This window comes from Ipomoea nil, unplaced genomic scaffold (genome assembly GCF_001879475.1).
Source record: "Ipomoea nil cultivar Tokyo-kokei standard unplaced genomic scaffold, Asagao_1.1 scaffold2280, whole genome shotgun sequence".
Taxonomy (NCBI): domain Eukaryota; kingdom Viridiplantae; phylum Streptophyta; class Magnoliopsida; order Solanales; family Convolvulaceae; genus Ipomoea; species Ipomoea nil.
The window spans coordinates 2534983-2558900 of record NW_017618708.1 but is presented as its reverse complement, the minus strand read 5'-3'; the positions used below and the strand labels follow the sequence as shown (position 1 = coordinate 2558900).

At 36.8% G+C, this 23918-nt stretch overlaps 1 protein-coding gene across 1 annotated transcript; it reads left to right on the top strand.

Annotated features, from left to right (window-relative positions):
• Positions 1–268: 268 nt before the first annotated feature.
• On the top strand, positions 269–5487 carry LOC109150863 (zinc transporter 8-like). The gene is made up of 3 exons (XM_019298845.1): positions 269–1021; positions 1965–2114; positions 5034–5487. The coding sequence occupies exons 1-3, from the start codon at positions 383–385 to the stop codon at positions 5337–5339; spliced, it is 1095 nt and encodes a 364-aa protein (XP_019154390.1). The 5' UTR covers positions 269–382; the 3' UTR covers positions 5340–5487.
• Positions 5488–23918: the final 18431 nt, after the last annotated feature.

The following is a 23918-nucleotide window of genomic DNA, read 5'->3' as shown; positions in this document are numbered from 1 at the left end:
TTTCACCACGAAAAACCCGAATCCACTTTAACCCGACCCAAATCGGAAGTGGACCCACATATATTTGTACCACAAAATAATCACTCAAAATGCCATTTTTAGCTAAAAATTCTAACACAACACAACTATTAATTCTCATTAGAATATCATTTATAATTTAAAAAAAAAAATATTCTGTATACTTAAAAATGTGTGTGTATATATATATATATATATATATATATATATATATATATATATATATATATAGTCTGGCAATTAACTTGTTGGCAGCTCATTTTTCTCTTGTTTTGATAGAACTCAATCCCTTCATTCAGGTTTCTGTAGTCTTTCTTCCTTCTCCTTGCAAATTCATAAACACCATTGAATTACATACGAAACCATGAAGAAAACAAGAACCAAAGTGGAGAATCATGTTGTGATCATTGCTTCAGTTGGTTTGGTATTGTTAACTCTGTTTCCGACAATGGTCCGAGGAGAATGCACCTGCGAATCCGAGGAAGAAGACAGGGATAAGAGTTTAGCTCTCAAGTACAAGCTGGTAGCCATAGCGTCAATCCTAGTTGCCAGCGCCGTCGGCGTTTCCTTTCCGGTGCTCGGAAAATCCGCTATTCCGGCGCTCAGCCCGGAGAGAAATTTGTTTTTCATAATCAAGGCGTTCGCCGCCGGCGTCATCCTCTCCACCGGTTTCATCCACGTGCTCCCGGACGCCTTCGAGAGCTTGACGTCGCCGTGCCTGAAAGAGAACCCATGGGGGAAGTTCCCGTTCAGCGGATTCGTCGCCATGGTAGCGGCTATAGCCACCCTGATGGTTGACACGTGTGCCACCTCCTACTTTTCTAGAAAGTCCGCCGCCGGCGCCGGAAAAATTAATAGCAACGATAACCACGGCGGAACTCCGTCCGTTGAGAACGAAGAAGCTGCACTTCACGTTCATGCCCACGGTCACGTGCATGCGCACGTGACCTCTGCTGAGGTCGATTCTTCGTCGGAGCTTCTTAGACATCGAGTTATTTCCCAGGTACGTGACATCTTTATCACAGCTAGCTGGGATTATATTAACAATGAAAATCATATATGGGATCTTGGTTCATTTTTTTTTTTTTTTTGGGAAAGAAATCCGTAGCCATTATTTCAGGTTATAAATTAAATAAATTTAGTCTTGTGACCTTAACTAACATGGAACGCGAGAAAGTACACTAGACTAAGTAGCTCTTACTAAGTGGAACTTGTAAATCTATTATTATCAACTCAACAATTTGACAAAAATTATGTTACCCACATGGATTTTGATTTTATTCCAAGAGAAATTAAAAGAAAAAAGATATTATAACTTATATTTTACTAGATGAATTTTCCAAGTGCGTCATATTTTCCAAGAAAAATACTACTATAGCTACTCTTATATTTTTTATTTTCTAGTGACATGCATGTCACTAGAAAGTAAAAATATAAGAGTGCTTATAGTAGTATTTTTCTTTAAGAACATACTTCATATTCATGTAGGTATTTATGTGTATTATTGTATATACAAAATTTTCTAATGCATGCATCTCTTTCTTATGTCTCTTTCTTAAAATGAAAAAATTTATTGTATTTTTGTCGTTACGAAGAAAAATATATAATGTGTTAAAAAAGATTCTTTATTTCATTTTATGACATAAATAGATCATATGAACTGTTGTTACACTCAAGTCTTTCTATATATATATAATGGAAGAAAAATTCAAAATATTTGTAAATATTTTTTTAAAAGGAATTTGGCAGTTTGGGTAAAACAATTAAAGATGTCTCACTCTCACATAATGGAATGTGCATAATGTCTGTATTGAAAGTAACACTTTTGTTGACCAATTCAATATGTGCTATATATATATATATATATATATATATATATATATATATATATATATATATATATATATATAATATTAATTGTGCGTTGGCGTATTACATGCATGCAGGTATTGGAATTGGGGATCATAGTTCACTCTGTCATAATTGGAATAGCTGTGGGAGCTTCAGAAAGTCCAAAAACAATTAGGCCTTTGGTTGCTGCTTTGACTTTTCATCAATTCTTTGAAGGCATGGGACTTGGTGGTTGCATTGCTCAGGTATACACATATAATACATATGGGATATTTTTTTTATTTTAAAAAAAAGCTTAATTTAATTTTTAGGTGCATATCGTACTCGATACAATCATATATCAAATCTGTTGAGATTAACAAGAACAAGAAAATAATAATAATGGCAAAAAAAGGTAAACAAGACAAGATTTACGTGGTTCGGCAACGTGCCTACATCTACGGGAGTGAAACAATACTCTTATTCATAGTAATGGTGATTGTGGTGACACAAACCCTTAGGGATACAACCAATATAAGCATCTAATCCTGGTACAATAGGTCTACCCGTTTTACTCCTCTTAGTATAAGACAAACTCATATATTCCTAATCTCTATATGAGACAAACTCATATATTCCTAATCTCTATATGAGACAAACTCAACAAAATCCTATGATGATAATGATTGCAAAATGTTTATTGTTAATCAATATTATATTGTAGATTTTTCTTATAGGTGATTAAAAAATATGATAGAAGAAAACTTGGTTTAATCTACTCCGATCTTTGTTGAGTGGGGTTCTCTAATCCGGAGAATGTCTCCCTATACTTAGTGGGGATCCCAATTCGAGCTCCAGTAGGGACGGGTATGAAAATTCGGTGAATGAGGACAAGAATAAGAATAGGGATGGAGATTCCCTTCTTTGCCTTGCCTGTTCTCGGCACATTAATTTTTTTAAAAATTATATAAAAATTTATATATCGATGAAGTTATGAAAAATTAAAGGTTTTGAGTACTAAATTAATATTTGAATTTGGTAGTTTAAACTAAAATTTTAATATTTATTATTTAATTTTTGTCTTAAATATTAAAAATTATACTAAACTTTTAGTTTGATTATACGATTGATAGTGGCAGAAATTTCTAGTCTTTAAAAATTCTCGGTGGATGAGAATGAAAAATAATTTTTATTTTAACAAAGACGAAGAGCATGAGGGATTATAGGACGGGGAGTATACTCCACACCCTACCTTGTCCTTTTGCCAACTTGCCATCCCTATTGTTTATCTAGAATAGTAAAACAAAATAGAGTTTCGATAGGATATATACTATATATAGCTAGGGAAAGCTAGACAAGTAAAATAGTGACAATTAAAGTAATTAGTATTGACTAGATTATGTTGGTAAGAGCAATGCATTAAAATGTCTTCTAGCACTTAGTTTAAAACTAATTATTCGAAAATGAATTAGTTAATACTTCCTTTTTTTGCAATTCAATCAAATATTACTCAAAGTGATGCTCTTTTCTCTTAAATGATCTACCAAAAGTTCTATATATTTATCAAAATTATCACTAAATTTTTATTTTAGTATAGATCACACTATTTCACTGGTTTGCAATAGACAAATACGAAATGCATATGGAACTAGAATTTGTATTTTTGGTCTTTCAGTTATACCCATGATACAAATTTAGTTTCTGAGTTATGTGTGTGACTATCTTTTAACCCCTAAGTTACACACGAAATGACGATTTTAGTTCTTCGGTAATTATTTATGTCACCAACTTGTCACTTAATAAAGTGGTTGACTCATCCTTCAAAGACTAAAATCACCCCTCTATGCATAACTTAAGAGTTTAAAATGCTCACGCATATAACTCAGAGACTAAGGGGGTGTTTGGTAAATAATTGATAGCTGAATGAGTTAGTGAGTTTGACTAGTTGATAACATGCATTAGCTGATTGTAGAAAGATGTTTGGTAAATTAGCTGTTAGCTGATAGCTGGTTACATACAAAATGACTCTCTCCAAAAGTTGATAAAAAAAAGCTACTTTAAACAGTTTTTTGAATTTTAACATTTTGGAACAATTAACTGTTAAAAAAAATTAATTAATCAAATACTCATATTGATTGTTTAACCAAATCAAACCATTAATAATGGTCAAATAATCTAAAATTGGCTGATAATACCAAAAAGGACCTAAATCTGTACCACAGATATATAACTAAAAAAAAAAAAAAAAGTACAACTTCCCTTTCATCTTCTATATCATTTCATGTGAATAGATATGTATTCAAGATTTGATGTTAGTTAGTTGCCATCCAGTATCTATAAGCTATTGCTGACGAACTGGTCAGTCAATCAGACCAGCAGTTACATTTGACCCAAAAAGATCGGCTTGTATTCGCCAGTAGGAATTGCCTAAGTGCATTATCATATAGGCATGCATTATATAGTCAACAACTGCGTCTGTCGGTCAGGTCAACCAAATAATCCTTATAATTTGATTTTCTAAGTTTAGTATACTATTTGTGAAGTTTATCAAATCAAAGTTGATAGTCAGAAATCTTATAATTTGATGATAAGTCAATGACTTTAAATACAATATCATAACATTTTTCCCCATATTTTACATATAAAAAATTTTGTGATTTTTCGCTCGATTCTTCCATGTTAAATAAAATATTTTTTATAGAATCGCGACAGTCTAAACCTATGACTTCTTACATGGGATTAGTTCAAATACCAAATTGAATGACGTATTTTTGTCTCAACTAAAAGTTAACTTGATAACTAGATTTTATATATATATATATATATATATATATATATATATATATATAAATGAGATATGTTTGTGTTTGATTCTTAGGAATGTAGATTTTCAGAAGTGATACAAGGGAGGAGCTACAGTTGAGGCAACTGCCTCCCTCCCCAGCCCTACCCCATCCCATATATAGCCCTTGTTAATATATATGTATATATAATACATATTTTAGAGTATAACTAAAAAAAAAAAAAAACAGATAAATGTATACAAGAGATGTATTAGATTAGTTGGTAAATTATGCACTCCTACTAAAAAAAAAAAAAAAAAAAAAAAAAAAAACCAGAATCCGCCCCTGAGGTGATATGAGATGAGTAATGCAATAACGTTATTATTTTTTATTTCGTTATAGGCAAAGTTCAAAACTCGTGCAGTGACGATTATGGCGTTCTTCTTCTCACTCACGACGCCAATTGGAATCGCGATCGGGTTAGGGATAACAAACGTATATGACGAGAATAGCCCAACGGCTCTGATTGTGGAGGGGATATTCAACTCAGCATCAGCAGGGATCTTGATCTATATGGCTCTGGTGGACTTGCTGGCAGCAGATTTCATGAACCCAAGGATGCAAAACAATGGAAAGCTTCAATTGGGAGCTAATGTTTCTCTTCTTTTGGGTGCAGGGTGCATGTCACTCTTGGCTAAGTGGGCTTGAAAGTTGTCATATCATTCTTTGGACATTAACTTTGAGATTTTATGTGCACTTAAAATTTCTAGACAATATTGGCATGTAGCATCAAATGTGTCCAAAGGGTTTATTTTTACGAATATTAATATATTGTTAGTGTAATTTTGTATTGGTGTATTTTTAGTCAAAATAAACTCAAATTGTGAACGATTGTTGGAAATGTATTTTTTTTTTTTAACGGGTAAGGTCAGGTTCAAATAAGACCTCAAACTATACTAATTTTTGCAATTACGTCCTTCAACTTCAAAAAGTTTCAATTAGAACCTCAAATTTACAAAAAACGTACAATTAGCATTTTGTTGCTAAGTCATAGAGCACCGATGCCTAGAAGGAACAAGCTCTCATTTTCATACGCCACCACTTGAACCACGATATTAAAATTGAGTATCTAGTTGAAAAAGGACCCCTTGAATTAATGGAAGTCCCTGAAGGACTATTTTGACCAGAAGTCATCAAATGTTCTTCCCCAGACACATGTTGACTAGCATAATCTCATGTTTCAAGATTATAAGTTAGTGATTAACTATAATTCGGCTATGAACAAAATAGTCTCGCAAGTGAAACTCTAAACTAGAATTTTCAGAGAAATATTTAATTGAAAAGACCTTGCCAACTTTTCATGAGAGTAATTTTGTACTCCAGTAGTAGTACAAGACAACAAATTATGAGAAGCATTCTAAGCTGATTTTAACACTCCTTGTGGCTAAGAAACATAACTTGTTGTTGATGAAGAATCAAAATGCATGTCTGGTTGGTTTTGCACAGGTGCGTTAAGCACATAATGTTGTCCAGTTGAGCAACTTTATAAGGGGTTGCGGTCGAAGTTATAACCGAGGTGGTATGAGTTTCGAGCTCAAAAATAAGAAGCAAAGTGGTCAAAATAATCACGGGCGACCGAACTCTTCGAGACAAAATTCTAGCTAGAAGTAGGTTTGGTATCAATGTGGGTGTGAAGGGCATTGGTCCCTACGTGTCGCATACCAAAGCATTTGGTCGTCTAAGAATGAGTCTCATCTTGATGATTCTAGCTAATTTACCTGAAACAAATATTGCGATAAATGATGATGATGATAATGAAATGATGAGGAGAAAAGATTGGTGTCATGATAATATTTTGAACGATGCATGAAAATATATTCATGGCCGAAAAGGTTAGCTCATCCCTGAAGCATGAAGCATCCGAGAAGTTAGCTCAAGCTTGAAGCATCCGAGAAGTTAGTTTATGTCTAAGCACCCGAAGAGTTAATTCATGGCCGCAATATTTATTGCATGGCCGAGAAGTATATATGCTCCAAAGTGTTTTCAGCGCAAAGTTATTTTTAGATGCAAATTATTATGAGTGCTAAGTGATTTTACTTTGCTGATTTTTCTTGCTAATTTTACTACTCGAATTGACTATTCGGAAAGTTTACTTCTCTAAGCTTACCCCTCTAAGCTTAACTTTCTAATCTTACTTCTTGAAATTTTACTTTTCGAATGATGTTTACTTCCTGGACTTTATTTTCCAGAGGAAGTTTACTTCTCGAAGTTACTTCTCTTAGTTTGCATACTTATTTATGGAAATTTTTCTCATGCATGCAATCATGACTCTCGTATGCAATTGACTAGTTGCTAATTCAAAATTGAATTATTATTTGTTTCATAAATCCTATATCAATCCCGGAAGGATTGTTATTATCGGCAAAGTATGATAATCCTCTTTTGACAAAATTTAAGATGTCAAAATGACGAATCCCTCTCCGTATATAGCTTAGTGCAATTCTGTGTTATTTAAGGAGTGATATACCACTTTATAAGAATGATCCTTGACTTATGCCATACATGATATGATTGATTTAGATGTTATTAGTTTGAAAGATAGAAGCAAATGATATCATATCGGTTTGCCCGAAGCAAACGAGGGAATGAGTTATATCATATCAGTTTGCCTGAAGCAAATGAGGGAGTGAATTATATCATGTCAAATCAATTTGCACGAAGCTAATAATTTTACTTTTTGAAAAGATGAGGATAATATTTTTGGGAGATCTTGAAGATCTATTTTTATTTGTTAACCTTCCCATCTTCCTTATGATTATTGTGTACCCTTATAATGTCGTTTGATATATATGATTTCATATATGATAATATATGTCACTCTGATCTTAGATGATTGCATATATGTTTTGGGTACTTCATATGTTGCCATACATTTTAAAAGGATTTAAAGACCCATATTATTTTATAGTATGGCATGCGCTAGTGGGTTGCCCTGGGCAAATTGTTTTTAGTGAGTTTGATTTATATCTATCGCAATGTAGCCTCCTTTATTCAAATGCATATTTTATGAGGCATGTATGAAAGATGTTTTCTCATTGGGGATAATCAATTTTGTATAATTTTGTTTTTTTGTCCAAATCTAACATACTGCATATCATAGTTATTCCCCCTAACACCTATTACGTAGTATAAATTCAAACATTTCCTATCTACGTTTTATTCACAGTGTGCAATTTTTTTCTATATTACCACCATTGCGTACCTCCAAGGGTTATCAAAACCCCCGTCTGTTGTTTAAATACCTAGAGCCCATGATAGGTGATCAATGTATAATTTTGTACGCTAATTGCACATTTGATGAAGATCATTTCACGACATTAGGGGCAGATACGAGCTCAAATTGAATAAAATGCCGAGAAATTCTTTGGATGATTGATGAAAAAGATCTCCAATATTTAAATCCACGTACTAGGTAGACTGAACTAGAAGTTCAAATGAAGTAAACTGAACCGGAAGTTCAGAAGATAATTAATCTGCCAATATATATATTGATCATAAAAAGAGTGACTAGGTCTCATATATCTTCCCCAACTTGGACCGTATATATCTACCAATGCTCCTAGATGCCAGAAGCGTGGAGACATGTTGGTATAAAAGACAAGAACCCGCGGAGAGCTAAATCTAGTAGAAAATTTTGTCACTCTTGAAATCGCTTAAAGAAGTATGTCTTGAAGATATTCGTCCCGAAGGCGAAAAACCCTAGTAAAATTATAGGTGCACCCAAAATCATAATACTGGGGATGCGGAACAACCAGATAAAAATATATTTGGGAAATGGCTAGAGTCTGGTTGAATTAGAAACTGCCATGAATTTTATATATATATGGGAGAAATTTATGAAAGTTGTTATAGTTGTCGACAATAGAATTGCCTTTACAAATTGCTCTCGTTATATGATATTCTAGATCCAGAGATAGGGACCTGTAGTGACTTAACTTTTATGTATAAAGGAGCAATTAAGACATATACAGCTCAACTCGCTAAACTGTATTCTCTCTATAACATGTACACCATTCAATGTTAATCCTGTAGGTTACAAATGAGTGTTTGTACAAAAGAGAAATACAAATAATATGGTGGTATGATATAAAGCAAGACTGGTAGCATAGGGGTTTACGCAGAGACCCTGAATTGATTTTGGTCAAATGTTCTCTCCCACAACAGATGTCATTAGTTTCCGCTAATTAACATCATTCGCACTAATTATAAATTTAGATATGCAATTGATGAACGTCATGACCGCAAACTTATGGGTCATTAGATGCTAATATTTATTTGTAAATCCCCGATGGATTCAACACTTTTGAAATGAGGAAAGTGAAAATCGCAACGTGTATCATTACACTACTAAAGTCTTTCTATGACTTGAATATTATTGACTGAGCGTTTTCCTCCAGAAGAAGGAATATGCAAATAATATATAACATTAAGTGTTCGTTAAATAATTGCTAATGGAGTTATTCATTTATTGTCTCAGTCAATATTGATGGTTTAAATGTTATTGAAACACATAAAGAGCTTGGTGATATTAGCTCATGCCGAAAGACTGAGTTTTGAAATAAAAGACTTGGGAAACCCAACTATTATCTCGACTTGAAGATCGAGCTACTACTTGAAGAAGTTTTATGCACCAGTTAACCTACTTGAAAAATGTCTTGAAGATATTTTATATGGATAAGTATCTTTTACTTATCACACTAACGGTTGTCAAATAATCTCTTGAAGTAGATAAAGGACCATTTAGACTCGAAGATGATAATGAAGATATTTTGGGACTGGAAGTCCATTACTTCATTGCTATTGGATCACTATTATTGAACTAGAAGTTCCATAATCGCATCAGGCCTGATATTGAATTTGCGATGAAATTGCTAGCAACATTTAGTGTTTCCCCTACAATGAAAATTGGAATGGTATGTACATATCCTCCAGCACCTTCGAGGTACAAATATTATGACGTTTATGTGAGAAACCAATATGTGGTTTTGATGGGCTACTTGGGTACTGGCTCTTTTATTTGATCCCTATAATGTCAAGTCCCAAACTGGTTATGTTATATTTTTACCCAATGTCCCATATGAGGACAAATAAGATTGTGTTTCACAAGTAAGTAATAGGTTTGTTAAGGGGAACCTTACAAAACATATTGCACCTAAGTCCTTCTACACACATGAACTCCAGAAGAGTGGTAAAATTCTTGTTGAGAAAGTTTGCCCCAGTGAACAATCTTGCAGATATGTTCACCAAGTCTCTGTCTACATCCACTTATAAGTAATATGTTCATAAAATTGGGATGCGTAGGCTTAGAAGATTGCTATCTTCAGGGGGAGCGACAACCCCTAGCTGCACTAGAATGGACAATCTAGAAGACTTTTAAAATCCTAAAGATTATGCTCCGAAAGCATATGGTTGTACTCTTTTTTACTTCGTTAAGTTTTTTTCCCATAGGATTTTCTTAGACTAAACTTTTTAATGAGGCAATCGATATAGGTCCACTTGAATGGGTGGTCCTGAAGACTCTTGAAATCTTGAAGATTATGCCCGGAAGGCTTATGGTTGTACTCTTTTTCCTTAGCTAAGTTTTTTCCCATTGGGTTTTCTTAGGCTAAGGTTTTTAATGAGGCAACTGGTGCAGCACAATAGTTTAGCATACTTCGTGTACTTTTTTCCTCGTCTATGTTTTTCCCACTGGGTTTTTCTAGCGAAATTTTTAACGAGGCATGAGTATAGTTTGATAATGGCCAATGGGGAGTGTTATAAATATTATTAGAGTAAAAGACATTTTTGGTCCTAGACTTATAGTGGCACGGACAATTTTGATCCTCTATAAAAAAATTGAGACAATTTGTGGACACTTTTATTGTGACGAGGACAATTTTAGTCCTTCGTCACTCTTCCCGTTAAATGCCCCGTTTGAGAAGGGGTATTTGCATATTTTCATCCTACCTCCTTCTTCATCATCATCTGCTCTGCTAATTTACTTAGGTATTGGTTGTCGGAGGATGGAAATAAGGTCATAGTCCAAACATCAATATAAAATCACAATCGAACAAATCATCAACAGTAGCACAATGAAGTAACGAATGCTCATCTCAACTACAAACAATAGAGCAGCCACCTAGTAAATTCAAAACTTCAAATGCAAATTGCATAAGCAACTACACAAATACAGTGAGTAATAAGATAAAAAAGACAGCCATTCAGATCAGACATGAATATGAAATCCGCAATTCAAACACTTATTCTGAGCATTAAAAATTAAATGGATAAAAAACGAAATAAGAGGAGTAGAGGTGCGGATCGAAACGAGGAGGCGAACCTTGCGGACGTATCCGTACTCGCTTTCCTTTTCGGAATCCTCGAAAGTAGTCAGCGGACCTCCGAACAACGACGATATTGTGACGAAAAATAACCGTAATCGTGAAAGAATTTGTTAAAAGGATATTCGTTTTCCTTCAATTTCGACTCTATTTTTCGCTAATACCTTCACAAGATTTGCTTCCTCGTAAATTTAATGAGAACATTTCTCGAATCAAGAGATCCGATGTGCGCATTGCCTGTAATTGGAAGGATTTTCTGAAATTGAGCCATAATTGCTTCAATTGGGGGCTTCTCCTTCAAAAACTTGCCAATCAAGGTTAGTTTCCTCTCATTTTTCTGCTAGATTTTCCCAATCTGATTCCTTAATTGAGACAATAGGCTTTCTTTCGTGTTTCCTTTGCGTACCTGAACCCAGATTATCAAAAATTGTACCTTGATTTTCATTCCCAGGCAATTGCTGCTCCGATCCTGCTTCACGATTCTAATTTCGCACCGACTCTATTTCGCGATTCTGCACCATCTCTGCTTCACGATTCTGCACCTTAGAGCATAAGGATTCAACCCGAGAGCATAAGGAAATTGTTGAATTAAACCCAAAGGAAATTGTTTAGACCACTGGAACTTCATCTCTCTTTGGGTCTAATGGCTGGCTGAGAACGACAATGAAATGGGCTGCAAAGTGAAGGAGAATGAGGTCTATTGTTGAAAAGACAAAATAACCCCCCCCCCCCCCCTCAAACGAGGCATTTAACGGAAATTTTGATGGAGGATCAAAATTGTCCTAGTCACAATAACATTGTCCACAAATTGTCTGATTTTTTTAAGGAGGACTAAAATTGTCCGTGCCACTATAAGTCTAGGACAAAAAATGTCTTTTACTCATATTATTATTATGGCCATTATCTTAAGACCTTTCATTCGCCTTATATTTATTCCATTATTTATGTTAAGGATATGAAACGTTATTAGATTGTATATATATATATATATATATATATATATATATATATATATATATATATATATATATATATATATATATATACTAGTTTTTTACACGCATTGCGTGATTGAGATAATACCCAATACATACATACATACATACATACATACATACATACATACATACATACATACATACATACATACATACATATATATATATATATATATATATATATATATATATATATATATATATATATATAAAAGTACTTTAAAGTATATTAAGGTAAGATTAAATTAGAATTGTTCACGCATAGATAATTGAATGTTGAATTTGCGTATTTAAATAGATAATTCTAAGTTTACAAATGCAAGATAATATAGTCAAGATTGATTATAACTGTCAATAAAATAATTGTATAGGTATGGTTGAAACCAAATACGGGACATAAGGGAGAGCAAATAAAAATTAGGGCATAAAATATTAAATATATACTAATATTGAAGAGCTAACTGCGGATTACCAAACAAGGACATTGCGAGATAGTTTCTCACTTCAATTTATTGTGTGATTTGAATACTCTTTTTGTCAATAAATCCCCAAGTAGTTAATATGATTGGCTTAATTATATTTTTTTATTCTTTTATTTTTTTAAAACAATTATTATTATTATTATTATTATTATTATTATTATTATTATTATTATTATTATTATTATTATTATTATTATTATTATTATTATTATTATTATTATTATTATGTATACGCTTAGGTCATTTTACATGTTAATCTAAACAGTTCATTTTTTCAAATATCCTTTTACCAACCTTTGATATAATTCGCTGGTCAAATCCGCTAACGCTAATCGCTAACTGCTGATTGTCAAACAAAGACATTGCGAGATAGTTCTCACTTCAATTTGTTGTGTGATTTGATTACTCTCTTTGTCAACAAATCCATCAAGCTAAGTAGTTAATATAATTGACTTTATTAATCATATTTTTTTTATTTTTTCATGGTATTAATAAAATACATGGTAAATAAATATATAACTATATTTTTATTATAACTTTGATATTTAATTAAAAAAAATAGTGCATAAAAAAGATAATAGACAATGTAGTGAATATAATCAATTGATGAATGTGAATGTAAAGAATTTTTACATTGGAGAAAAATAAAGACAACATAACTAATAAAATTACTTCTCGTAATTAATTTACTCTTATTAAATTAAACAATAATTTAGTAGCTACAACAAAAAAATAATACATATGCATTTCTTTAATTTAGAATTATGTGTATACAATGTCTTTATTCAAAAAAATTATTCATTATCAATAAATTAAATAAGAGAAATAATTTCATTAGTTATATTGTCTTTATTTTTCTCCAATATAAAAATTCTTTACATTCAAATTCATCAATTGATTATATTCGCTACATTGTCCCTACAATGTCTTTATTAAAAAAAAAAACAAATTATTCATTATCAATAAAATAATTAAGAGAAATAATTTTATTAGTTATATTGTCTTATATTTCTCCAATGTAAAAATTCTTTACATTCAAATTCATGAATTGATTATATTCACTACATTATCTATTATCTTTTTTGTGCACTATTTTTTAATTAAATATCAAAATTATAGTACAAAATAATGCTATATATTTATTTACCAAGTATTTTATTAATACCATGAAAAGATTAAAAAAAATTATAATTAATAAAGGAAATCATATTAACAACTTGATGGATTTGTTGACAAGGAGAGTATTCAAATCACACAACAAATTAAAGTGAGAATTACCTCGCAATTTCCTTGTTTGACAATCAGCAATTAGCGGTTAGTGTTAGCGGATTATATTAGCAGATTTGACCAGCGAATTATATCAACGGTTGGTAAAAAGATTTTTAAAAAAATTAGCTGTTTAAATTAACATGTAAAATCACCTAAGGGTATAATAATAATAATAATAATAATAATAATAATAATAATAATAATAATAATAATAATAATAATAATAATAATAATAATAATAATAATAATAATAATAATAATAATAATGATAATGATAATGATAATAATAATAATAATAATAATAATAATAATAATAATAATAATAATAATAACAATAATAATTGTTTTAACAAAGAAAATACATTAGGGGGAAGATTTAACAAAGAAAATACATTAGGGGGAAGATTTAATTTTCCTGCTCTCGAATGCTCCGCAATAATCGTTCGTTGTGATCGTGCTTCCGGTCTCCGTTTTCGATCGTGGACATCTCTCTCGGTCGTGGGCTGAGGGAGTGATCTCCCTAGTTATCTAGGGCTTTTTATCTGTGGTTCCGATGGCGAGAATTATACTCACGGTAATCTTCTGTGTTCTGCTGTGGCAATTCCATCACACCCCGCATCTCCAAATGGATATCCGACAATTGGAACGTCGTTGTGCCGATCTAGCAATAGCCGAGGAGGATGGTGGCGGCCTCGATGCACCGGAGGCGCAAGCGATTCCCGATGCGACGATCCAGAATAACATCGTCGGGAGACTCCTGACTGATCGACCGATCCGTTTTGAACACATGCAACACGTCCTAGCAGCGGTGTGGCGACCGGTGATGGGGATGTATGCCTTTCCGCTGGCGGATGATCTATTTTTGTTCCAATTTCCTCACCCGAAGGATCTGCACCGGGTAATCGATGATGGACCTTGGTCCTTCGAGAATCACCATTTGATATGTGAACGGGTACCTGAAGGGATTCTGCCGGAAGACGTTCCTCTCAACTATGTTCCATTTTGGATCCAAATTCACGGATTGCCCTCTATGTATGCATCCCCGGATTTCATCGCTAAGATTGGGGAGTACATCGGGACTTTCATCACAGCTGATCCATTCAATTTTGGAGGGGCCTGGAAAAGTTTTTACAGAATTCGAGTAAGGCTGGCCGTGTCATCTCCGATCAAGAAAAAAATGAAACTGCTCCAGCGTGATGGTACATCGCGATGGGTTACGTTCATGTACGAAAGGCTCAGTACGTTCTGCTACTGCTGCGGATTATTGGGCCATTCAGACAAATTTTGCAAAACGGCGTACGAAGAAGGTATCTTACCAGATGATTTTCCGTTTGGCGCTTGGTTAGGGGCAGGTCCCAGATGCCAGGTGCGGCCAATCGGAGCAAAATGGTTATTGTCATCCACACTGCCCGCAGTGTCCCTTGAGATGGGATCGCAAAGCCGGCTTATAGGCTCATCTCCGGCAGCGATCGTGGCAATGGAGGAAGCGGAGGGAGTGCAGGGTGATCTAAAGCGAAGAAGAGAGGATCGCGAGAGGGTAGATGAGACAAGCAGAGCTGATGTGCGGATGGTGGACAACCTACACCATGATGAATTGGCGAGTCTGGCGGACCAGACTCGCCGGATCCAATGAGTTTACTAAGCTGGAACTGCCGGGGTTTGGGGGGCAACCGGTCGGTTCGAGAGCTATTGGGCATAGTGTCCAAGCAGAAACCCCAGTTTGTCTTTTTGATGGAGACAAAGGCTATGGAAACTAAATTGGAGGAGGTACGGGTTAAGCTAGGATTCGAAGGCAAATTGTGTGTGGATCGTGTAGGATTTGGAGGAGGCCTGGCTCTCCTCTGGAGAGATAAGAATACGGCGTCTCTAAAGAGTTATTCCAATAATCACATCGATATGGACATAACTCTTCCGGGTCGGCCGGGGTGGAAAATGACGGGTTTCTATGGAGAATCAGACAGGAGTAGACAGCATGTCACCTGGGATTTGCTACGGTAACTGAAGGGAGAGTCTCAATCTCTTTGGGTTGTTATAGGTGATTTCAATGATATTGCTAGTCTTGCGGAGAAAAGGGGTCTACACTCTCATCCCTCAGCTCTCATTGAGGGGTTCAATGACGCGTTGGAGGACTGTGGGCTGGTTGACCTGGGTATGACAGGGGGGCGTTTTACTTGGATAAAGGGGAGAGGTACTGAGTCGTGGGTGGAGGAGAGATTGGATAGGGTTGTGGCGACGATGGACTGGATGGAAATGCACGAGGGTGCTGTGGTGCGTAATATATATGCTCAAACTTCCGATCATTGTGCTCTATTTCTGGATACTAGCGCTGAACATACATGATCAGCAGTTCGAAAGTTCAGGTTCGAATCGGCATGGATGCTGGAAGCTGGCTGTACGAGGGTGGTTGATGAAGCATGGCGCATGTCTGCCGGATTACCTTTCCTGGATCGCCTAGCTATTTGCAGTGAGCGACTTTGGAAGTGGGGCGGTGAACACCATTGGACGTTTGGGGCCCGAAGCAATCAGCTCAGACGTACTCTTGATCAATTAAAAGAAGATCGATCACCTAATGCAGTGAGTACGTTTATGGCTGCCGAAAAGGAGCTGGAAGCCGTCCTGAAAGCCGAAGAACTATTCTGGAAACAGCGGTCCAAGCAACTTTGGCTAAGACACGGAGATGTAAATACTAAATACTTCCACAAAATGGCAACGGCCCGCCGTAGGCACAATCATTTATCCCATATCAAAAATCAAAATGACGAGTGGGTGGAGGGTACGACAATGAATCTGGAAGTAATAAGGTATTTTGAACATATTTTTTGTTCTGGCACTTGTGGTGCTAATTTTTTTGACCGGGTTCGGGGGAGAGTGACGGCTGAGATGGTAACTGTATTATCCAACCCGTTCACTATGGCTGATGTCAAGTCGGCGCTTTTTGCTATGCAACCTGAAAAAGCACCTGGGCCAGATGGCCTGTCTCCGGCTTTTTTCCAACATTTTTGGCCGGTGATTGGGCATGATTTATCTGTGTTCATCATCAGTGTAGAACATAGACAGTTCCCTCCGGGTCTGAACGATTCTAATATCGTTCTTATCCCAAAAAAGCCGGTCCCTGAAAAAGTCTTGGACTTACGTCCAATTGCACTTTGTAGAGTCGTATATAAAATTTTAGCCAAAATGTTGGCTAATAGACTAAAAACGTGTTTGGAGCACGTTGTGTCAGTGTCACAAAGTGCATTCGTACCCGACCGGTTACTCACGGACAATATTATTGTGGCCGGGGAGGTTGGTCATTTCCTACGAAGGAAAACGGGGGGGAATCAGGGGTGGGCGGTGCTGAAGCTAGATATGGCTAAGGCGTACGATAGGATGGAGTGGCCGTTCTTATTGTGGCCGGGGAGGTTGGTCATTTCCTACGAAGGAAAACAGGGGGGGGGGGGGGGGGGGGAATCAGGGGTGGGCGGCGCTGAAGCTAGATATGGCTAAGGCGTACGATAGGATGGAGTGGCCGTTCTTGAAGGGTATGTTGGAAGCGTTGGGGTTTCCGAGGGATTGGGTGGCGATGTTGATGTTGTGCGTTACTTCGGTGAACTATTCAATCCTAGTAAATGGAGAGGTGGCGGGACAAGTTCGACCCACCCGTGGATCCGGCAAGGGGACCCTTTGTCGTCCTACCTCTTTATAATCTGTTCCGAAGGTTTGTCTATCCTTCTGCAACAGGCGGAGGCTCGGGGGGATAATCATGGTGTACGAGTGGCCCGGGGTGCACCGGCCATCACGCACCTATTTTTTGCTGACGATAGTTTACTATTTTTCAGGGCCAACGAACGGGAAGCTATAAAAATCAAGGATTGTCTTGAAATGTATAGTTTGGCCTCGGGGCAGCTTATTAATTATGAGAAATCGTCGGCAGTTTTTAGCTACAATACACCATCGATAGTCAGGGATCGAGTCTCGGGTCTTATTGGAGTTCCAGAAGCGGCGGATTTGGGGCGCTACTTGGGCCTTCCTTCGGCCTTGGGGCGTAACAAAACGGAAGTATTTAAATATATGGAAGAGAATATTCGGGCAAGAATTGAGGCCTGGCAAAATAGGTTACTGTCCCGTGTAGGTAAGGAAGTCCTTCTTAAAAGCATTGCACAATCAATGCCTATTTTCACCATGTCGGTCTTTCTACTACCCCTGAGAGTCTGTGATACTTTAGAAAAAATGCTCAATCGTTTCTGGTGGGGTGGTGGGGGTGGGGGTAGCCGAGGGATTCATTGGTTATGTTGGGATAGAATGTGCATGTCAAAGGCGAAGGGTGGTCTTGGTTTTAAAAAATTGCATGATTTTAATATTGCTCTTTTGGCTAAACAAGGATGGCGTCTGTTGATCCATCCGAATTCTTTGGTTAGCAAACTTATGAAAGCAAAATACTTTCCCAGGACAGATTTCATGGATGCACAATTGGGGGGGAATCTGAGTTACATTTAGCGAAGCATACTAGCCGGCCGGAAGGCGCTAAATCTGGGTCTTGCTAGACGCATTGGAGACGGGAATGATACGAAGATATGGGGCTGGAATTGGATTGCATCCGCTTCTAATGTCCGTTTAGCTACTCCACGTGCTGAACATCTCCATGGGGCGACGGTACAAGGGCTGATGGACGAGCAAGGTCGGTGGGATGAAGAGCTAATCCGCGACATTTTTCTGCCCGATGATGTGCCCAAAATTCTGGCCACTCCTGTGAATACTCAACTCCATGACTGTTGGAGATGGGTAAGGGACATTCGTGGTTGTTACACCGTCAAGCAGGGCTATCATTTGCTCACGAAAGACTCGGCTTGGAATGTGAACACTGGCATTTTCCAGGCATGGAAGAAGCTTTGGGCTTTACCAATACCTCCGAAGGTGAAGAACTTATTATGGCGGTGTGCTCGTGGCGTTCTACCAGTGCGAGAAAATTTACATTCCAGGAGGGTTTGGGTGGGAGGAGGTTGTCCGATTTGTGGGTTCTATGCGGAAACAACTGAGCATCTTTTTTGTGATTGCGAACTGGCACAAAATTTATGGGGCTATGCGGATGTGCGCTAGGGGCGTGAGCTGCCAAGATTCATGGCAGACTGGTTCGGCTTGCCAAATGGGGACGATGTGTTGAAATTAGCTGCTGTCTTCTGGATTGTTTGGGTAGCCCGAAACGATGTGGTGTGGCGAAGCAAAACTCCATCCACCGAATGGGCGTGTGAACAACTGTGCCGTATGCAAACCGACTGGAAAGAGGTCTACATGGGCAGAAACCATATTCTTGGAAACGATTCTACTATAACCGATTGGAAACCACCACCAAGAAATATTCTCAAGTGTAATGTGGATGCTACAGTTTCAAGAAATGGTGCTGGCTTTGGCGTTGTGATACGAGATCATGAGGGAGCTTTTGTTGCAGCAAAATGTGGACAGTTGGTCGGTGAGGAGGATCCGTTTATGGCAGAAGTTCTAGGGGTCAAGGAGGCTTTGGCTTGGATTAAGACGCAAGTTTATAATAACAGTATTTCAGAATCAGACTGTTTAAATTTTTGTACTGCTTTCAATTCGAGTTTTTCTGATTTTTCTTATGTTGGTTTAATTGTGAAGCAATGTAAGTCGATTGCTAGAGATATTGGGAATGTCAATGTATCCCATATCAAGAGGTCAGCGAATCGCGTGGCTCATGAGCTTGCTCGGGCAACCGTTTCTAAGTCTGTCTCAGGGGTGTGGACTGGTGTTCCACCTGACTGTATTACGCATTTATTCTGATCAGTAATGGAAGTTTTCGTTTTGCGTTCAAAAACAAATAAAAAAATGTGAAGAATATAGATTACAACAAAGAATTAGAAAAGATAAAAAGAAAGGATGATGAGAATATGTGGACTTCCGGAAAGAAACTAAAATTAAGATTTGGATGTGAAAAAGAATTATATAGTAAAAAACAAGAAATATAAATGGTATAGAAAAAAGTAGAAAAAGGAGAACTATAAATATAAGGAATCACTAAGACTATGTGGTCTAATGGTACTTGGGTTGGACTTCTATTTGGAAGATTGTAAGTTTGAGTCTTAGTGGAGGCATTATTTTTCAGTAGGTTGAGAAAGTATATGAATAGGAAATCGCCGTTTCGAAAATGGACGAGCCGTAACCTTATATAAATTTCCTGTTCTTGAACTGACATGCAAGTATTCAACAATTATTTTTTTCATCTATAATTTTTTAAACATAGTTATATCAAATATTTAAACTTAACCCCGAGGTATTTTTCATAGTGAATTATGGCAACAAATTTCAATATTGTATGGTCGGGTCCCAAATTGGACGGGAACCTCAATTACAATTATTGGCAAATTATGATGTCCACACATTTGCAAGCTCAAAATCTTTGGAGCTTTGTTGATCCCGGTCTACCCGAAGGAGCTGATGCAGGCGCTATACGGCGAGATAAATTGGCCTTGGGTCAGATTCACCAAGGTGTTCATTATTCCATTTTTGGGTAATTAGCTTGTGCTCAAACAGCAAAACAAGCTTGGGACATCTTAAAGGTGTCACACAAAGGAGTCGATCGGGCGCAGAAGTCTAAGTTGCAGTCGTTGAGAAGGTTGTACGATAATTGTGAGATGACCTCTACAGAAACAGTAGATGCGTATTTCACTCGTCTTATTGATATGGTGAATAAGATGAGGCTATATGGAGATACGATTGAAGATGGTGCAGTGGTTGAAAAAGTTCTTCGAACTATGCCGATGAAGTATGACCATGTGGTGGCTTCAATAACAGAGTCACACAAAACCGAGCTCTTATCAATTGCAGAGCTGAAAGGTATGGTAGAAAGTCATATTAACAGGATTGCGTCAAAATCGGAACCACTAGCAGAAGAAGCTTTGAAGAGTCAAGTCACCCTTAATGTGACTGGCACTAATCAAAGAGGTGGAGGATCTGGTAGAGGTCGTGGAAGAGGAAGATGAGGTTCTGGTGGAAGAGGTCGTGGTAACTTCAACTAAGGAGGAGGACGTGGTAACTCCAACCAAGGAAGAGGTGGAGGTAATACCAAACAAGGTAAATTTTCATTTCATTGCTACAATTGTGGCAAGTATGGGCACAAGATTGCAGATTGTTGGTATAATGAGGACAACAATCGTGGAAATCAAGCAAACATTGCTGAAAACACTGCTGAAAAGTCTGGTGAGAGTTCTGAAACTTTACTTTTAGCCAGCGATAGTTTTTCTGTAGATAAGAACATATGGTTCTTGGATACTGGGTGTAGTAACCATATGTGTGGGAAGAAAGAATTGTTTTCTGAATTGGATGAATCAGTCCGGTCTGAAGTAACGTTTGGCAATAAGTCAAAGGTGCCAATTTTGGGAAAAGGTAAAATCTCTATTCAGTTGAAGGATGGTACTCACAATTTTATATCCGATGTGTTCTATGTTCCTGAACTACACCAAAATTTGTTGAGTATGGGTCAGTTGTCAGAAAAATGATATAAGATACATATTGCTCAGGGGTGTTGTACCATTGCAGATGCTAAAGGAGTTTTGATTGCAAAGGTAAATATGTCCCAAAATCGACTATTTCCTTTGAAAATTAAGCATACTCTCCTTGCTTGCTTTAATTCTGAAGTTTGTGATGATAATTGGTTATGGCATATGCGGTTTGGGCATTTTCATTTTTCTGGGTTAAACTATCTTGCGAGAAAGGAACTTGTTTCTGATTTACCTGTTGTGAATGTCCCTAATCGTATCTGTGAGATTTGTGTGATTGGGAAAAAGCATAGAGATCCCTTTCCCGTGGGCAAGTCAAGGAGAGCCACAAAACAGTTGGAGATTGTTCACTCAGACCTGTGTTCGTTGGAGGTTCCCTCATATGGAGGTTGTAAGTACTTTATTACTTTCTTTGATGATTTCAGTAGGAAAACATGGGTTTACTTTTTGAAGCAAAAGTCTGAAGCATGTGATGTTTTCAAACAATTTAAGGCTTTTGTTGAAAAGCAAAGTGGTTATGAAGTTAAAATCTTGAGAACTGATAGAGGTACAGAATATATTGCTTGTGATAATTTTCTGAAAGAAAAGGGTATTCAGCACCAAATGACAGCTAGATACACTCCACAACAAAACGGAGTGGCTGAGAGGAAGAATAGGTCAATCATGGATATGGTGAGGTGCATGTTGAAATCCAAGGATCTGCCTAAACCTTTTTGGGCAGAAGCTGTTGCTTGTGCTGTCTATGTGTTGAATAGGTGTCCAACTAAGAGTGTCCGTGATAAGACGCCCGAAGAAGCTTGGAGTGGGAGAAAACCCTCTATCAAATATCTCAAGGTTTTTGGATGTTTGGCATATGCCCACGTGCCGGATCCATTGAGAAAGAAGTTGGATGATAAAGGTGAGAAATGCATATTCATTGGTTATAGTGACGCTTCAAAGGCTTATAAACTATACAATCCTGAAACTAAAAAGGTTGTTATAAGTCGTGATGTCACTTTTGATGAATATGGTGCCTGGGATTGGTTAGCTAAAGATGAAAGTTCAGTTGTTATTCCTGCTGTTGAAAATATTGTTGAAGAGCAACCGATTCCAGATAATGTCCAGTCTCCTTCACAGCCAGAATCGTCAGTTCGGCGATCTCAGCGCGAGCGCCACTTACCAGCTCGCTTGCAAGATTATGTTTTGGGTCATGATAATGACCTGTCTGATGAAGAGATTGTTCAATTTGCTCTCTTTGCAGATTGTGATCCTTTAACTTTTGAGGAGGCTGCTACAGAAACTCATTGGCTTAAGGCGATGGATGAGGAGATACGTGCCATTGAAAAGAATGGTACCTGGGAGTTAACAGATTTACCTCCTGGAAAGAAGCCGATTGGAGTAAAGTGGGTTTACAGAACGAAGTACAAATCAAATGGAGAAATTGACCGTTTTAAGGCACGGTTGGTAGCAAAGGGTTACAAGCAAAAACCAGGTATTGATTATTTTGAGGTTTTTGCTCCTGTAAGTAGACTTGATACAGTTCGAATGGTTATTTCTCTTGCTGCTCAAAATGATTGGAAATTGCATCAAATGGATGTCAAGTCTGCTTTTTTGAATGGTTTTCTTGAAGAAGAAATATATGTTGAACAACCTGCAGGATTTCTGAAGAAAGGGGAGGAAAATAAAGTGTACAGGTTGAGAAAAGCTTTGTATGGCTTAAAGCAAGCGCCTAGGGCGTGGTATGGTTGCATTGATTCATATTTTGTTGAAAGTGGTTTTATGAGATGTCCTCATGAACACACTTTGTATGTCAAATGCACGGATTCTGGTGATATTGTTCTAATCTGTCTGTATGTTGATGATCTGGTTTTTACTGGAAATAACTTGAAGTTAATCTCAGAATTCAGGGAGGCACTCATTAAGAGGTTTGAAATGACCGATATGGGCCTTATGTCTTACTTTCTTGGCCTTGAGGTTGTTCAGATGGATGGTGGAATCTTTATTTCACAAAAGAAGTATGCTGTTGATATTTTGAAAAAGTTCAAAATGGAAAACTCCAAACCAGCTTCAACTCCGGTAGCTGAAAAGTTAAAGGTGTCCAAAGATGAGTGTGGTAAGAATGTGAATGTTACGTCTTATAAAAGCTTAATTGGGAGTTTGAGGTATCTGGTGGCAACTAGGCCAGATATTTCTTTTGGAGTTGGAATACTTAGCAGATTCATGGAGGAACCAAAAGAATCACATTGGGCTGCAGCAAAGCGAATTCTGAGATATGTCAAAGGTACGAGTAATGATGAAATTTTTTACTCTACAAATGAAGCTGTGAAACTTGTTCGGTATACAGACAGTGATTGGGCTGGAGATGTTGAGACCAGAAAAAGCACATCAGGATATGCCTTCTATCTTGGTTCAGCCATATTTTCTTGGTCTTCAAAGAAGCAGCAGATTGTAGCACTTTCAACCGCAGAAGCAGAATATATTGCAGCAGCAAACTGTGCTACTCAAGCAGTTTGGCTGAGGAGAATTTTGGAGTTCTTACAACACGAGCAGGAAGCACCTACGACTATTTTTTGTGACAACAAGTCAGCAATTTCGTTGTCCAAAAATCCAGTCTTTCATGGTCGTAGCAAACACATTGATATCAAGTATCACAAAATTAGAGAGTTGGTTGCTGAAAAGCAAATCAACA

Coding starts and splice junctions, on each gene's coding strand:
- LOC109150863 (XM_019298845.1), top strand. CDS start 383: ATGAAGAAAACAAGAACCAAAGTGGAGAATCATGTTGTGATCATTGCT. Junction 1,022..1,964: donor GACATCGAGTTATTTCCCAG/GTACGTGACATC, acceptor ACATGCATGCAG/GTATTGGAATTGGGGATCAT. Junction 2,115..5,033: donor TTGGTGGTTGCATTGCTCAG/GTATACACATAT, acceptor ATTTCGTTATAG/GCAAAGTTCAAAACTCGTGC.